The 18,698-nt window shown below is 39.6% G+C and overlaps 2 protein-coding genes across 3 annotated transcripts in view; both read left to right on the top strand.

The window, feature by feature from the left end:
• gna11b (guanine nucleotide binding protein (G protein), alpha 11b (Gq class)) overlaps positions 1-6,338 on the top strand; it is a 35,851-nt gene extending 29,513 nt beyond the window's left edge. For both annotated transcript variants that reach the window (XM_014995502.2, XM_014995503.2), the window contains one exon: positions 583-6,338. In XM_014995502.2, coding sequence (XP_014850988.1) covers positions 583-773 — 191 coding nt within the window. In that variant the 3' untranslated portion in view covers positions 774-6,338. The remainder of the gene's footprint in view (positions 1-582) is intronic.
• Positions 6,339-9,367: 3,029 nt separating this feature from the next.
• On the top strand, positions 9,368-17,919 carry LOC106922798 (TLE family member 5-like). The gene is made up of 7 exons (XM_014995501.2): positions 9,368-9,715; positions 12,484-12,581; positions 13,327-13,390; positions 13,562-13,606; positions 13,692-13,754; positions 14,166-14,240; positions 15,258-17,919. The coding sequence occupies exons 1-7, from the start codon at positions 9,689-9,691 to the stop codon at positions 15,495-15,497; spliced, it is 612 nt and encodes a 203-aa protein (XP_014850987.1). The 5' UTR covers positions 9,368-9,688; the 3' UTR covers positions 15,498-17,919.
• Positions 17,920-18,698: the final 779 nt, after the last annotated feature.

Below are 18,698 nucleotides of genomic sequence, written 5' to 3'. Positions count from 1 at the left end.
CCTCACCACCGTGTTTAAGGTGGTTCAAGGCAGTGTTGAAATTCTTCCACAAATAGCATTTCCTGTAGGCCATAATGTTCAAATTTAGTCCAATTACACCAAAACATGTTTTGAGGCCATTACATGGTAAGATGGAACGTCTTCTAGCTTGTCTTTGCATCATTAAAAGTCTTACATTTATTAAAAAAAAAAAAAGTAAGTTGGCCTTAAATACATTAATCAGAGGTCTTAAATTTTGTTGTGGAAGGGCTATTTAATCTAGGGACTTTTCTATCAGGCAATCATTTTAGTCACCTTGAAGTGGTTGCAGCTGCTACTAACTAGCTGCTAAAATACTATTGCTAGTTTTTTGTGTCCATCTCGGGTAAAGTGTAAACGAATCGCCAGTTGGCTCCGTCTCTACATTTGACGATTCCTCTTAGACATGGTGGATGGACATTGTTTACAACTGCAATAAAAAAAAAAAAAAACATAAATTTCTCTCCACTTCACACCCCGATTTGATCAAAAATAGGGCTTTCTGTCACCTTGTGTGTTCATGAAAACAAAAACATTCACGTTACCCCGTCCCTCCACTTCCAGGTCCCCAGAGAGACGCCCAGGCGGCACGGGAGTTCATCCTCAAAATGTTTGTGGACTTGAACCCAGACAGCGACAAGATCATCTACTCCCACTTCACCTGTGCCACGGACACTGAGAACATCCGCTTTGTGTTTGCGGCCGTCAAGGACACCATCCTACAGCTCAACCTGAAAGAGTACAACCTGGTGTGAGAGGGGCGGGGACGGTGCTCACCACGCACTTCTCCCCCCTCACCCATTGCACAAAGCGCACCCCTCTTCGGGAACGTGCCGTCAAACCCCACACGCATCGCACAGCGCAGCACTCCGGCTCTCACACACTCATTCACACACCAACAGAACTGTTGCTTTTTTTAATTTTTATTTTTTTCCTGTCCAGTACGGTGTGTATTTCCAGGTAATCCCACCTTGAATCGTGTCCCCTTCTTTCACCAAAGCCGCTCCGTCCTTCTCCTCCTTCTCTCGGCAGCTTGTCGCATCAGTCTTCGGCCCTTAAAAAGCTGCTCCGTGTGTCAGAGCTTGGCATACAAACCTTTCAGACGGGCTCTGCGGCGGCGACCGGAAGGGATCTTTTTTTTTTTTTTTTTTTTTTTTCTTTGGCATTTGTATTTGGGGCAGTTTTTATTGCCAATGAATTTCGGTGGAGAAAAAACAAAAAACGGTAATCTTAGGGCCCCGCAGTGTTGACCCTGTCTCCTTTCCTGCCAGTGTGGAAGGCACTGACTGACTTATCTGGTGACATCATCGGAGAACCAGCGGTGCTGAACACAGACGCGCGCTCCAGAGCGACGCGGTCCGGATGTGAGGTCGCACACCAAACAAAGGGACGGACTGGAGGATTCTGTCATCGCCTCGCATCTATGAATGTACCCCAGGTGTGAGCATCGCAATCGCAAAGAAAAAAAAGAAATGTATATTATGAATTTAATGCATATTTATCCATTTTCAACAAGAAGAGAGGGAGCGGAGTTAATGAAAATCTGTTGCAGAATAAAAATTTTTTAGCAGATTTCCACTGATTTAAACACTAACACTACACAGGCTGAGTCAAGCGGGCATGAAAGCAGAAAGCGTATAAAAAAATATTTTGCAAAATTTTTTAGAAAAGCAACTTATTTGACATAAGTATCCTTTTTTTTTTAAAGTTTAAGTTAATCACACGCTTCCCTCCTCCAAAATGTATCCTGAATGAATTTACAGGGACAATCTTCCACTTGACGCAGCGTGCGAAACCGCTCCCTCAGTACAAAACACTAGTCTCGGACCCCGCATTAGAAATGTTTGCACTCTCAATCATTGAGTTGATCTGCGAGTAGCTAAATCGGCCAGAAATGCAACATGTCCGACGACGTCACGCTTCCTGATGCGACGCGGCCATCACTGGCGTCAGGACGTGCTTCTTATGTTTTTTGTTTTTACGTTGGGTTTCGTTGAGAGATTTAAATTAAGGGGAAAGGTAGGAAGATGCGCCTTTCACAGTAAAATACTCTGAAGTCTGCAAATTTTTGTGTATATTTGTAAATACATATACACAAAACTCTTCTGTACAAAACAAGTGCTCTGTGGTACACCATCTTTGGTTTTTGAAAAGACAAAAAAGGAAAAAAAAAAAGACTTTCTTTAGCATACAGTTTTCTCCTATGAATTTATGGTAGTATTGATACTGTGATTATGAATTATGTTCACTTGATTAATAGGATTTCAAAGAGCCACATGGTGTTGAGGAAATGAAGTGGGGACGTGGGGGGAGGGAGTCGGAGAAACAGACAGCCTCTGAACACCACACTACTGCAACAGCTCTGTGTTCAGAGTAAAACTAACTAGGGCTGGTTCAACTAAAAAGAAAAAAAAAGATCTTCACGGTTAAGGTGAAAGGATGATTTTGAGAGTAATTAAAGATTTTTTTATTTATATAATTTATGGACCAGGATGAAGGTGTTGATAATTTGACTGCTCGTGTTTCTGTCATGTTAAAGGGCTCCTTTTCTCATGGCAGAGCCTAACTTGAGTCTGAACTGCTGTTTTAAAAAAAAAAAAAAAAAAAAAAATCACAAAACGACAAAAAAAAAAACGAATGTCTGGTATAGTAAGAACTTTATCTCCGCTTTCTATTTCTTATAGACATTTCCAGATGTACTTGCCATTACATTTCCATCCATTATAATGCTGTTTGTTTTCTTTTTTCTGATATCTTAGGGAGCCCTCACGTTTCTTTTTTCATATTTTTTAATGACTTATTTTCTTTTATTTTTTTCCCCGTTGGGTTATAGATGCAGCGCTGTAATACATACCTAGAAAAATGTACAGTACAAAAATAGGTGGACTTTTTTTATCAGTGATTGAAGACCTCTGAGGTCCATGCTTGCTATTTGTAACTTAACAAAAGATAAAATGTTTTTGTTTTGTTTTGTTTTTGTTTGTTTGCTTTTATTTCCAGTTTTTGGAGGCTTGCTTTGAATAGTGCCAGTGAAGTGCAGATATATATATATATATATATATATATATATATATATATATATATATATATATATATATATATATATATATATATATATATATATATATATATATATATATATATTCTTTTGGTCTCGTACACGACCTTTTCTACAAGTGATTTACCCTTCATCCTCATTAAGGGCTATATCACAGTGCATCCGGCAGCGGGGAGTGGAGCAAAGGACCACAGTGAACCAAGTCATCCACTATTACTACTACTACTTGTTTAGAAAGAGATTATTTGCTGTCTGTGCTATTAAGAAGTAAGGCAGAAGAGTGTTAACACAATTGTAAGGTGTGTGTATGTGTGCGAGTAGAGCATTTTTACCAACACTTAAGATGCTTTCTTTAAGTATTTCCTCTGGTTTCTCACCACCATTTCTGTTTGCATCCGTATCGCAGTGTTGCTTGTAATCCATCATGGAGTGTTGAGGGGCTTATCAGTACGGACCCTACTACTAGTACTACTACTACTACTACTACTACTACTACCAGGACAAGTATTGCATGATTTCCCCAAGTATTTGAGTTGTAGCTCGTAAGCCAAGAGATGTTATTAAGACCATACTGGTGTTGTTGCATATTTTAACCTGTGTGCATTTCTGCTTTTATGGCAGCTAAAGGAGGTCGAATAGTGATGATAATGAAAATATTTTTTTTTTTTTTTTTTTTTTTGGGGGGAGTAAAGTGCTGCAGTTTACCAACTGCCTGCCTTCTGAACAGATCAATTACGGTGTTCCTTCCCCACCATAACGTGTGTAATTTTGAGAAATCTCTTCATTTTGTTTTGAAGTTGATAACATGCAAAGCGGTGATAAAAGTCCAGCTAAAAGGATAGTTTAAGGTTTTTGAGGTGAGACTTTAAGTTGATATCTTGCAAGCAGTGGAGGAACTTTAATTTAGCAAAAATCAGAGTTACTTGGTGAAGCTTACTGCAAGACTAAGACCAAATTGGACATCTATTGTCGTAAAACGGCACCGAAAATATCAAAAGTGTATGCAAATGTGAATTTATAAACTTCAAGTTGCTATTCAGCCCTTTAACGTCCAATTCACCGATGAGGCAGCCGTAGAAAATACATTTCCTGTTTTAGAAGATTCTGACACTTTTTATGCTCCATCTGGCTGAGTTTTAACATTAACCATTTATAGTATCTATTAACTTCTTCCTACAGTAATGACGTCCTCACTGAAGAGTGTTGGTTGCAGCGTTACCTGGTATCGGCTAAGAATGGCGCATTTGTTGGAAAAAATAAAAATAAAAATCTGGGTTTCTTATTCATCGTTTTCAAGATGATGTTTTAATTTAGTGTAAATTCAGATTAGTTGTTACCAGAGTCTCAAGCTAACAGCTAAACCAATATTAAAGGGTTTTTCTTTATTGTTTTAGCATCAAAACGGCAGTGGCTTATGCAAACATCATTGCATTATTTGCATTGGTTATTTACATGGGGATACTGGAAATGGAGCTTGGAGGCACTGATCGTATACTGAGAACAGAACAAGTAAAGTGTTTTCACTCATAGTCGTTTTATGGTATAAATCAAGAAACAAACAAAAAAACAGGTCAAGTGAACACTGGTCTAATTTTTCCACTGCATTAGTTTTCTGACCGGAAATGCTTCACATGTTTTGTTCTCAGTTCATATTTCACGCAGGAAGCTTATTAGTGGCGCACCGCCTGCTACCTCAAATTTCCCAAGCAAGTAATGGACTTCTGCTTAAATGGCCAGCAAACGCTTACATGATGAAGATGATGCTGATGATTTAAATGTTCATAAAATAGTTTGCATTCATCACAAATACCGTAGAAGTCCACTTTGGTCTCTGTTCTTCTCAGACTAACCATTATGTCCAGATTTGCCCCCGGTTTATACTAAATGAAGCTTCTGCGGGTGATATATTAATCCATTAAAACGCTTCTACAGAACCTGATGTCTATAAACCTTCAGCCATCTTTCTGTTAAAGCAGAAGACAGAGGAGCTGGTTTCCAGTGCAATCAGGTTCAAAATATGCAACAGTGCCCACCAGTATGGCATTGCCATTTTCTCTGCTGAAAATGACACTAACCTCACGACTGCTGCTGTGACTGCTGTCATATAGAGAGGATCAGGACGCCAGTGCGCGTAACCCAGTGTTTTATCAGTAGTGTTAGTTCGACTTTCTGCCGAGCGCAGCTCACCCAGACGGTTTCCGACCTTGAATTTGCTGACTTGACTCTGCAGCCCTTGACACGTGGCGAAGGGCCAGGTGGCTGCTGGTGTCGGCGCGCTCGAGTCGGCGGTCTCAGTTTTCCTTTCTGTTTCGGACATGTAACTATTTCAACATAACCAAGCAGCGCAGAGGGATGCAGTTCAGTCTCCCGTCACTCATCGTGACCGTGTTTTATTATCCTCCTTTCACACTACATTACTTATTTATTGCCTTGAGTTGAGAGAGATGGCCCTTTACAATGTTTCTGTAAGCTTGCTGTTAAACTAAGGGAATCAGACTTATCTCTTACACATCTTTACAGAGTTGGACACTCAGCCCAAAGCTTGTTCCTCGTTTTTTTATGTAATATAAACAATTCCTGAACCCTTATTTTTTTTTTTTTTTTTTTTTGGACCACTTCATTTAGTTTCCTCACTCCAGTAAAAGCTGAATTTCAATCATGTAGTGGTTTGTATAAAATGTGATTTTTTTGTTTGTTTTATTTTATATCCAAACCAACATGTAAATGATGTATTATTCTGAGTGTGCCAACCCCACTCTCCAGAGCCAGGCTCTCTCTAAGTGCCAATGTTGTGGTCGCTATCAGACGGTCCACCATTTGAGACGGGGGCTGAGGGGGCTCCCCTTTGTAAAACAAACCAGAGACTAAAGTGATAATTATGAACACACAAAGATCTTATTCTGTATTTAAGATTGATTTGAAAGATAATCTGCTCTTTTTTTCTTTTTTTTTGTTCATATTTTTAAAGAAACTGTAATTATATCTGCATGTGGTGTTTGTTTTTGTGTTGAAAGTGAGGGCTTGGATGTTTTTCACTGAAGTAGAGCCCTTCTGTTGAATAGGGTTCAATCAGTTGGTTATTATTGATTTACAATAACTCTTGCCATATTTTTTTTATTTGTTTCATGTATTTGTTTCAACCACTGTTGCCTGATCCTCATTCAAACATGAACATGACTTATGATCATTGTCGCCTTCTAAGAGAGAAACATAATGACAAGGTATCTGTTTTAAATTGAAATAAATTTGTTCCTATACTTGCTGATGGCGTGTCTGTGGGTTTTATGCTAACTGAAGGAAAGACGCAAGATTTTGGAGTTCACTATGTTTTTTTTTTTTATTATTATTATTTTGCAAATGTATTACAAAGTTGATAAACTTGTGAGAAAGGGTCCAAAAAATGTAAGATTTTAAACAAGTGATGGAGAAATAGAATGAGTTTCTGGTATTGGAGTGGGGAATTAAAGATGCTTACGATTAAGAGTGAAGTTTATGAAGCCAGAAATGTGCAACAAACTGACTTAGTTTGAGTGTCACCTAGAGGAAGATGTGTGTTTATTGAAGATTTGAGTTCAGTTTATCTTTACAAAGCAGTGTATTTTCATAATGTATTGTTTTTTTCCAACCTTATAAGCCTTAGGGCATCATATTTGTACCATCTTGCAAAAAGTATCTGTCGCTGTCAAACAGCAGTACAGAATGAAATATCTGATTAATATCAGGGTTTCCCTCAGTGTATTATAAGTCTGGTGGGCCACCAGGCTTTACTTGTGCCACCACCAGACTTAGCATTATTAATTTATCTTAGGTTTTTTTTAATTATTGCCTTTTTTAAGACTTCATAGTTAGTGTTTAGGTATTAATCTTCCAAAAATGCATAACTATCAAGTTAAAATTTCCTGTCAACTTAAAAAAAAAAATTGACTCAAAACATGGCGGCCGGCTGAAAGACTTCTCTTGCGCCCCAAACACCAGGTTTAGCAAGTTTTCTGGGGGAAACCCTGAATATAATAAAAATCTTGGACTAAAATGAACCTGCGAGGACTGAACAGATAAAAGCTGGTAAAATTGGTTACAACTTCTTTTGTATCTAATTTCTAAATTCAATTTATTAAATTCATGTTTAATCTCATTAAGCGGTTCAAAAAAGTGGCTCACACAGAGAAAGGAGTATAGTATACAGTTCAATAAAAAGAAAGTAAAAGAAGGAAAATCAGCTCAAACCTTACAAATCCAAAGATTAAGAGGTTTATAAACATTCACAGTAGAAACATTTATTACTGCATTGGCAAAACATGCTGTGCAACAAAAACCATCTCCTCTCAGAGCTGAAGTTAAGCAGAAAAACTTCCACTTGTGGTGGAACCAGTATCATTCTAACCTTGTGAGTTTTCACATGATGCTTGGTCAACCCTCCCTTCATTACCCAGCACACTTTTTCCCTCCTTTCATCCATGAGTGATACATTAGAAAACACAGATAGTGTAAAAGGAGTGGCAGGAATTATCCTACAATATTGTTACTCATGCACAATGATTTTTTAAATATAATACAAACATTAAAAAAAATCACCTCTTTGTGTCGATATCTTTTTTTCTCTGAGTGGACCTGTCATTTTCATGCATGAATTATGATCCTTTAAGTCAGGATTTTTTTTTTTGCAAAGTCTTTTTGATTTTCTTAAAGTCTAATTACAACTAACAAATTAGTTGTAATTTGTTATTCCAAAGTTGTTATTTGAGTGCATCAGTGGTATCGTTCTTTGAGATCAGTGAAAACTTGAGGCATGAACAGAAAATGCGTAAAAAATGCCTGACAGCATTAAGAGCTCAGCGAATGTCTCAGACAATGGGGAACAGAGGATGAGGTGCTGGAGGAACCATCATGGGAAAACAAGCCCCTACATGGGATGTACCACCGACAAATAACTGAAGTGGCTGATATCAGGAAATCCTACCAATGGCTGGAGAAAGCTGGACTCAAGGACAGCACAGAGGCCCTCATCCTGGCCGCCCAGGAACAGGCCCTAAACACCAGAGCAATAGAGGCTCAAATCTACCACACCAGACAAGACCCAAGGTGTAGGTTGTGCAAGGAGGCCTCTGAGACAGTCCAGCACATAACAGCAGGGTGCAAGATGCTGGCAGGGAAAGCGTACATGGAACGACATAACCAAGTGGCGGGCATAGTGTACAGGAACATCTGTGCCGAATATGGACTGGAAGCCCCGAGGTCAAAGTGGGGAACACCTCCAAAGGTGGTGGAGAATGACCGAGCTAAGATCCTGTGGGACTTCCAGATCCAGACAGACAAGATGGTAATGGCGAACCAACTGGACATTGTGGTGGTGGACAAAGAACAGAGGAAAGCCGTTGTGGCGGATGTAGCAATACCAAGTGACTACAACATCAGGAAAAAGGAGAAACTGGAGAAATACCAGGGCCTCAGAGAGGAACTGGAGAAGGCCTGGAGGTGAAGACCACAGTGGTGCCTGTGGTCATTGGGGCCCTCGGAGCAGTCACCCCCAAACTGGAGCAGTGGCTCAAACAGATCCCAGGAACAACATCAGACATCTCAGTCCAGAAATGTGCAGTTCTAGGCACAGCCAAGATACTGCGCAGAACCCTCAAGCTCCCAGGCCTCGGGTAGAGGACCCGAGCTCAGAGGATGAAAGAGAGACCACCCGCGGAGGGTGAGAAGGGAATTTATATATATATATATATATATATATATATATATATATATATATATATATATATATATATATATATATATATATATATATGCAAGAGTCCTCTACAGGTTGGCATGCTTTTCGCTTGTCAGCCATATTGGAGTTAACAAAAAATGTCTTGCTCTTGCCATGGAAGCGCAATTGGTGTATTGTATGATGCACTAGCGTCCACTTCAGTGGTCTATGTGCATTTATAGCATAAAAATCCAGAAGAAACATAAGAGAATGGCTTTTAGATAGCAGTGACTACTAGGCATGAAAGGGATAAAGAGCTTTTGTCACTGCCATCAATTTATTTTAGATTTAGTTGCAAATAAATCTAAAATATTTATATTTAATATTAAGATTTAATATTTTTTACATTAGCATACAACAGCAGTATACATAAATATATATTTTTATTTTTGTATGGGAGTCTGGGTGAGCCCCGGTGATGGACCGGTTCGGTCTGCGGCCCTGCAGCTCGCGCTCTCCTATGTTTAATACAGCGCGTGGTCACACGGGGCGCCCGCTCCACCGCTGCTCAGTTTGTGTTCCGGGTGATGCTGTTCCTGCCTTCAAAGCGGTCGGGGGGTGGGGGGGGTTTCGTGTGTCAACATCCAGGGTTTTCCCCGGGGAGGCGTAGCATTAATACCTGATGTTGCCTTGAAACAGCCTTTTCTTTTCCTCAGACCGCGTTAGCAACCTGCTAAAGAGCAGAAGACGCACCTTTTCTCCCGCCGCTTTTACGTTAGCTGATGTTATTTTAAAGGATGACAGAGTACGATGTGCCAACAGCCTCTCCGCTAATTTAATAATATCTGGAGACGAGCTAGCTTAGCCAGCTGGCCTTGTAGTTTCGGTGAGACCAGGGAAACGCTGCGAAACGCTCCGCTGACATGATGTTTCCTCAATCCAGGCACTCGGTGAGTAAAGTTAGCCCGGGTGAACTTGTCCCGGTTGGGAACGGAGCAAAGCCGAGCTAACGTTAGCTAGCAGCCGACAACTGATAACATGAGCGCTGCAGGTAGCTGTCAGCTGGCTGCCACAAAGCCAGACCTCTGCCCGTCTCTTCACCGCGTCTGGACCGACTAGTTAAAGCAGGTTTAAAATATTAAACATCGTAGTTTATAGCTGAAAGGTGTATTTGGCTTTTTATTTTAAGCTGCTAAGTGCTTGCCATTAGCTAGCCTTCCTAAAAATAGCTAGCACAGGTGATAGAGGTTTATGTCCTGTTCAGTTCAAGTCTGTAATAATGGAGATATACTATTAAAATAACACAAATGCACAAGAAATAGCTAAACTACATATTTTTGTAACATTTGAGTACACATGCTTTATAACATTCCCCTTCTGTGATACTAAATATTATTAGCATTAGACAGACATGCCTTAATTGTTCTTTTTGTTTGACATAAATGCACATTTCCTGTTCTTGCTCTGAGTCAATTGTGAAAATAAATTTAAAAAAATATGGACAGCAAAAAAAAAAACAAGAAAACATGAGCTGCAGCTTTACATCTAAACTGGCTTTAACTGACTCTGTTAATAAACACATGCCAAACAACAAGCAAGGTAAGAGCTATGTGTATAATCACACAACTATGTGTTTATTATAATCAGAGGTATTTAAAGCTAGTTTTACATATCTTTGGGTGAATTTCAGGATGTAACTGTTGCTCCCTTTTTTTTTATTTCCCTGAGTGATACCAGTTTGTATCTTTGAGGTCTGACTATTTTTACCAATTCTGCTTTTTTAAGCACTAAAACAAGAGCAGATATCCAGGTTATTTCATAGTAAGTGCTAGTTTTGAATCCAGAAGAGAACGAAGGAATTAAAAAGTAGTTATCACTTCCACATTAAAGCAAACGTTGATGCTATTAGTGTCTGACACAATCAGCCTTTAAGATTTATAAACGGAATATCTCTTCACTGGAGGGAAAAATGTCACATTTTTCAGCATTTGACCGATCAGAAGCAGATATTGAGGGTTTGGGTTAGAGAACATTGATCATTGATCAAATGTGGTCATTGAGTCTTGCAGTCAGACTTTTATGTTATGTCCCAATAACCTTTTGTAAACCAAAACCAAAAACCAAAAGTCACAGCTGCTAACTCCCATCTGTAGTTTCTGACTTTTTTATTGACTTATTTTGAATTTATTATTAAACAAATAGAGGCCAGCTTTTTTCAGATGTATTTAGGGATGGGCTGGTTAGAAAAATCAAAAACTAATCCTAAAATTGCGCTAAAATGACTGAGTATTATATATATATATTTATTTATTTATTGGACTAATGTAAACATTTAGACTAAATTATCTCAATTTAATAGTTTTTGAGGGAGTGTATTTGTTGTCCATCTACTTATTTAGTCCATCTTTCCACCTGTCTTTACGTTTGTCCATCAGTTTTGTCTGTTTTTCTGTCCATTTTTTTCCCCCATTCATGTCCGTTCATCCATTTGTCTGTATGATGTGACCGTTTGGCCACCTCGGTTTGTCCGTCTGTCCACAATCCATACATTACATGTTTCTGTTGATTCATTTGTCAACCAATGACATTGCTCTGTGGTTTTTAATTGAAGGGACGTTTTGATGGAAAATATAGACGCGATACTAATTTTTGAAAACATTTTACCTTGATACTGGCAGCCGCCCTATTCGGTTAAATTCTGTTTATTTATTTTTTCTTACAAAAAAAGTAATTTCAATTCAGTCATACATGCATTCTGCTTATTCCAGTTGTTGAAGTTTAAGAAGTTATTATGTAAGAAAACCCAGCAGATTGCATCGGGTCCTTATGAAAATGTTTAGTTTTTTTTCAGACGGACCAAATCGGGTAATAAACTCACCTCTGCTTGAACCGTGTGGTCATCCTTTGTCTCCAATCTAATGAAATCTGAAAAAAAAAAAAAAAACTGGCAATATATCTGCTGTATCAACCTCAAATGTTATTGCAATTAATTCTGGACTTTGTTTTAAGAACCAACCCTAATCCCGCTGCTTCTGCTCTGATTGATGTTGGCGCTACACATGTTGGATGGAGAGCGTTGACCTCCGTTTAACCGAATGTTTCCTTCCTCCCGTTTCAATCCCATAATCCGGCTGGAAACCTCTTGCCCTTGTGCCACTTGTTTAGAGAGTAATGAGGTTTAGGGACCCAGATAAACCCTGGATTACAGCTTTGCGGGATGGTTTAAATGTTGTCGGTTTATAACCAGACTTCTAATGCGGCGTCTAAATACTCGCCGCATATGGTGCGCTCTGCTGCGCTCGGCGTTATGTAAACACGCTCCCTTTTGTCGACGCGCTCTGCGCTCCTCAAAAGGGCGCGGGGTGTTTCTGGGCCGACAGATGTTTCGTGTCGATGTGCTTTAGCTGTGCGCTATAAATCTAACGCACTTCAATCCAAAATGAAGCCGGAGTTTAGGCTGAACCTCGTTTAACCTCACATGGTTAATCTCAGAGGTCAAGCTGCTGTTTCTAAACAAACTCAACCACACTTTGATTAACACACACACACACAACCCGCTTATCTGCAGGCGACGTGTCTATCTCTTCTCCGCGCCGGCCTCGCTTGTCAAATTGGAAATCGAAAGGCTGTGAATTGGAGCAGCCTTTTCAGGTGCGAGGGGCTTATTTTCTCTACATTTCTAAACCTGATGCGTGTTTCTTGTTCCGTTTTCCTCAAGGCGTCATCCCAGTCCGGCCAACCTCTGAAGTTCACCACCTCCGACTCCTGTGACCGAATCAAGGACGAGTTCCAGTTCCTCCAAGCACAGTATCACAGGTACAGACGCGTTTTTAGCTCCCTAAAATACAGGGGTGAAATTATTAGATCCATTATTAAAATGATCATCAACTAATTTAGCAGTTGACCAATTGTTTTTTTGAGTCACACAGACTCAAAAAAAGGCCATTGACTGAAAGAACAACACGCTCAGAGCAGTAATTAAGCCAAAAATGTACAAAAATATAAACAAAAAGGCCTTTTTCTGTAAATATGTTGTACCCAAACCTCTTCAAGTGGCATAGCTTCACCTGGTTCAAGGTGAATCGATAGATTAATTGGTAGCTGCTTTTTGTTGAAGTATCTCATCAAGCCTTAATATATATTTTTATTCACTAGTTATACACAAAATTATATATATAGATTTTGGTTCAGAGGTTTTAATTTTACCAACATGTTTCTTCTGCCTGGATGTATGAATATTTTGATTAATTGAAAGTCATATTAAAAAAAATAATATTAAAAAATAATATTATTATTATTTCAAGAAATCATTATTTCTTTCATAAAAAAGAAATAATGATTTCTTTTTTATGAAATCAAAATAATAACTAGTATTGATTTTGATACTTATTTTATTATTGTTCCTATTTTTCACATTTACTCAGTCAGTAAAAAAAAATCATTTAATAGTTTTAGTTTTCGGATATCTTTAAAAATGTTCATTAAAATGCTGATTAAAACAGAATCGCAGGGCCTGGATCTGACCTCCATTGTTTAAACCGTCTCTGATTTTACCATCCAGTTTGAAGTTGGAGTGTGACAAGCTGGCCTCTGAGAAGTCGGAGATGCAGCGCCACTACATCATGGTGAGCGTCGCTAAGATAAAATCATCTTAGCAACAAAATCGGCTCTTATTAGTTACATTTCACACAATTACTGATCTGTAGCTAACTGTGAGGCTTTATTTTTCACTTTTTTGCTTTGAAAAACGGATTTTCGTTGCTTCTCATTCTTGTCTTTGTCACACTGTGTTGCAGTATTATGAAATGTCCTACGGGCTCAACATTGAAATGCACAAACAGGTGAGTCAGTCTGTTTCATTAGAAATCCTCCTAATGTCAAAATTCAGGCTCAGGAGGCTCCTGGCTAAATTTGTGTCCTTTGCAGGCTGAAATAGTGAAAAGACTGAACGGGATCTGCGCTCAGGTGCTGCCTTACCTGTCCCAGGAGGTGAGGACGCCATCTTGTCTGAATTAGACTCCGTCCTGCAGCGGATAAGGGTTTTTATTTACAGAGCCAAAGTCCTGGCTGAGTTGGAGAGACCGGGTTTCAGAGGGATGCTGTTGGTCAGATCTGAAAATTTAATTTCATCTCATCTGGCGTCTTCTGAATGAAAGCTTCCCCACACCATAATACTGCCACCAACACATTGTAACTTAGCAAAAATAGAGAGAAAAAGAGGTTTTAATATTTTTGCAAGTTGTTTTTATTGTTCCATTTAAAATGTTTTAATTCTGTAATCGACAGAACATAAATGGCGGGAAAAACAGAAACATTTGTTACTTTCTCTCGTAGTCAACATTAAGGCGTTTTTAAATCACCTGCATCCATTAACACGACGATTAAATCTCACCATTTCAGCACCAACAGCAAGTCATGGGTGCGATAGAGAGGGCCAAGCAGGTCACGCCTCCTGAGATGAACTCCATCATACGGGTGAGCAAACCTCATGACTGTTCCTGCCTCGTTTAACCTCGTTGTCCAGTGTGACAGTGTGATCTGCCGTCACCTGTTTGTTGATCTGAGCGACTCTCCAGACGTTCTTATTTACGGCATTTATTCCTTTATCTTGCTCTGTAAGCGATCGGAGGAAGAACCGCTTCTTTAAGGGCCTGAAGTTAAAATATTATTGTAGGGAATTTGATCATTTGTTTTAGTATTGAGTCGTCAGATCACAACAGAAAACTTTATTACCGTTTAGATTTTTACACCAATCTACTGTGATGCATATAAAAAGTCTTTTTGTCTTTTAAAAGTATGATGAAGCAAACATGAAGTTTTGCCTGCTAATTATGTAGCTAATGTTTGTAGCCAACTACGCTACATACATTCGCGTAGTTAGCTAACTAACTAACTACGCTACACACCTTTACCCTCCGTTAACTTCCAGGGTAAAGGTGTGTAAGATACCTGAAACAAAAATTATTGCAGGACAATTTACACCTGAAGCAGAAAATATTGGTTCCGCTTTAAAATGTATATTTTACTGAATCACCGGTGGCCCAGTTGTTAGCATCCATTTTGTCAACAGGTAAAGTTTTGCTGTTCTTTTTATGTTTGCCGTAGCTTGTTGCTGCTTAAAAAAATAAAGTAAAAATGTGTTAGTTGCAGTTTGAGTAAATTTCTTGAGGTGTTTTTGGGGTGTCCGATGTTTTTGTGTTTTACTTCATCAAATAAATGACTGTAAGCTACTGACAGGGATTAGGCTGCTGAAAAACCAACTTTTTTTTCTCAGAATTCTGGCTTTTATTATTATTTAATTTAATAATTTAGTTTAATTTTTTTGCCGTAATTCTGTTGAATTCAGTAAAATAAGATAAGGCAACAATGAAAGCTGGGTTTGTTTTGACTGCAGAGGGCGCTGACTGATGATTGAAACCCCAAACGTTGCCTTGCACACATTTAACGACGAGCCGTGGGCTCTGCTAATCGTTTGACTTTTGCGTTTTGCAGCAACAGCTGCAGGTGCAGCACCTGTCCCAGCTGCAGGGCCTGACCCTGCCCGTGGCCCCGCTGCCCCTGGGCCTCACCCCGCCCTCCCTGCCTGCCGTCTCCTCCAGCTCAGGCCTGCTCTCCCTCTCCTCCATCCTGGCCAACTACTCCCACAGCCAGCCGCAGGCAGCCAAGGAGGACAAGGCCAGGGACGCCGCGGAGAGGGCGCCCAGAGCAGAGGACGGAGACAAGTCCGACTAGTGAAGGCACGCCGAGGTCACCGGGCCGAGGGGAGGCGATGCGTGGGTGGGTGGGGAAGGGGTGTAAGTGTTTAAAACGAAACGGAGAAACAGACTGTAAACGGGGGTTGATGCAGGTCTTGTAGAGGAGAAACCACAGGGAGGACGGAGCCGAACCGTTTGGATCCTGAAACGCTTAAAACCCGAGAGGTAACGTCTGTTTCATTTAGCGGTAATAGACTCAGTCCAGACCTCAGACTTTCAATAGTTTCTTTGCGTGTAATCAGTTATTAGGCCTAACAAATATAAATGTTTGTTCCTTTTTCGGAGAGAGGGCTGAGTGAGAAACGATAACGGCAGACTTTCTTCACTTCCTTCCCGCGGGTCTGGCAGCGACAGAAAGCAGATTTAAAATCCTCCGAGTTCATTTGGACCTTTTGTTCTCCTCCATGTCGGTGAAACTAAAGTCAGTTTATTCCAAATAAAACTCCAGTCTGTTTGATACGACTTTTGAAAGACAAACGTCTGACTCTGGAGTCGGTTGCTCATCCCAGATGAGCAAAATCTGATCCTAACTTTGATCACATTAGACAGACCGCCGCTTTTATTTTACTGAGCTGGTCCTCTGGAGAGAAAAGGTTAACATCGTATTTTTAGGACCAGACTGAAGAGTGTCGCTCCCGACAAATCCATCATGAGACGAAGCTTCCAGTAAATCGTGACCCGCCCGGTGAATTTCAGCTTCCTATCAAAAACATAATCCTCCTCCAGTGCACAGCAGGAATGGCTCCTTATCCAACTACATCAAATTCACTGACTGGAAGGTTGCAGGTGAAGAAAAGGTGATTAAATTAGTTTTTCTCTCTCGCCGTCGAACGCAGACGTGAAGCTCAGACACCAGAATACTCTCATTTTTTTACTCCTTTTGGACTCGGAGTCCTTCCTTACTAGACTTTGAGTGAGTTGTATGCATGTCGCATCAATTCTGTGTTGAGTTTCTGTGCTCAGAGAACCAACCGCGCCGCCTGCCGGCACGTTGGATCGGATTTCATTCGCTGGTGTAAAACTGTTTTTGCTTCTTTTTTCTTCGTCTCATTTAAATGCTTCAAGTTATCAAAGCAGGTTTAATACCAGAGAAAGACGAGCTGAGTAAATGTTTGTTTTATGCTAATTTCGTTTATTAAGGCGGGATAAAGCTATTTAAACCAACCTGTTCCTATGAAAGCACATCATTGTTTTCTTTTTTTTCTATCAAGTGTTGCGATATCCGAGTCTTTCCTTTACCGTTGCTCTAAAATCTTAGACATGATTTTGTAACCCTTTCCTGACTGGATGTCGATGAGTTTTCCACCGTTTGGGGCATACAGTGTTGCTGTTTGCGATCTTTCAGCTCACCTGTGTTGTTAAACAGAATCTCTTGAAGCGTTTCTTTATCCTACAGGTGTGGCAATAATCACTTTGGGGAGTGGCTGGTGAAATACAACCAGAAAAATGCGGCTCGGTTTATTATTTAATTCACAATTCATCAAAAACGTCAAATATATTTTCATTGGATCAGGTTGATTTAGTGTGTTTTTTTTTTTAATAAACTTACTCCTAATAATTAGAAATGAATTATCTCTGACAGTTTTGAATTTCTTCAAATAGCACCATGGTTGGATTTTAATTTTCTCGTTCGACAGCAGAGGGCAGCATTGCTCTCTATTCCAGGATGAAAAGTTTTTATTTTTATTTTTTCCTCCCCCTGATCTGCATTTCCTGCTTGCTTTCACTCCTTTTACTCGAATTACATGAACACCTGAGATCAGCATTAAAAACTTTACCCTCTTTATCTTAATTTGAAGCACTTAAGATTTGTATCAGTCCTGTTCTGCTTTTCTTCTGGCTGCTGGAGAAGTTAAAAGATTAAAAAAAAGAGAGAGTCTCTTGGTGAGATTTAACTTTGACACATTTACGAGCTCGCTCTCCTAAAACCCCCTTTTGGCAAAACTCAGACATGTGAATAGTTTGTGCGTTTGTTTTGCTGTGAAGGGCCAATTTGTATACATACGGATATATCAATATACATATTTTTTAAAGCATTTTTGTATGTTTCAAAGCTGCTTTTTAATGTGTGTGTGTGTATATCATAAAAAGACCTTGGTGTCGTATGTGTGCGCGCATTACATGCATAGAGGCGCAATGTTGTATAACATGGTTTTTGTTGTTTAATTTCCTTCTCATTGTCTTGTAACATTAATTCTAGTTTTCTACATGTTTCTTTCTTTTTCTGTGCAAACAAACAAAAAAACCCTGTTTAAATGTGTCAAGAAACACATTTTAAAAATACTCGGGACAGAAAAAAAATGATGTAAGCAAGCAGCTTGTACTTAAGAAACAATCAACCTTTTAGCAGTAAGGAAGCTTCTCTGGTGCCTTACAAATAAAAGATGTGATTAAGAGTGTTTTACGTTTGTCTTTAATTGTCTGGAGGGAAAAGAGGAAGTAGAAAAGCTCTTTACTGTAAAGGTACGGCGTTGATTTCTAAGCCATCGTGTCGAATTTCGTTTTATCAAAAGGAAATCTTTCCCGGAGTAATTATTTGCATCATTACTTCCTTATTGTTCTTTCTTTCAACCACAAGCGGGAAGGACCATTTCCCAGACTCCACTGGGTCCAGAGGCTCTCACCATGCAGCCAGATGGAAATTTAAGGAGTGGCAAAAGCAAATGAGGCGGGTTAGCAGAGCTCACCGACAACTGATGGGGTCATCCTGGACGTGATGCTATGCATCATCTCTGCTAGCAGCTGTTAGCATGTCGGATCAGTCTTCAGTCAGAGACCACTTCACATTTGTTGCGAGACTGACTGCTACCGGAGATCATTTCTGCCCCAGCGTTACCGACAACTGACAATACGAGTTGCATTTAAATTTTTTTTTAATTCAATTTCTTTGTTCTTCCTGCTTTTGTAACCCTCCTTGTGTCCTCTTCTTTCAATCCTTTGTTCTGATTTTCCTTTTTTCTGTTTTTCAAATCTTATGTTTTGTGTAAATACTCCTTCCCTTTGTCTCTTCTTTCCATGTTTCCTTCCTTCCTGAGGCTCTGCTGAACAGTCTGAAGATGTGTAAACCGATTATTACAACAGCTGTTTTCCTGTGCAAATTAAAATTCACCGTATGTTGGGGATGGGTTTTTCTAAAACAAACAAAATTGGCCAAAGTTACATCAGGTCTCTGCATTGC

Source organism: Poecilia mexicana, unplaced genomic scaffold (assembly GCF_051168715.1).
Source record: "Poecilia mexicana isolate PSO_F unplaced genomic scaffold, ASM5116871v1 scaffold_22, whole genome shotgun sequence".
NCBI classification, from domain to species: Eukaryota; Metazoa; Chordata; class Actinopteri; order Cyprinodontiformes; family Poeciliidae; genus Poecilia; species Poecilia mexicana.
The sequence above is the reverse complement of the archived record's forward strand: the minus strand, read 5'-3'. Positions and strand labels throughout refer to the sequence as shown.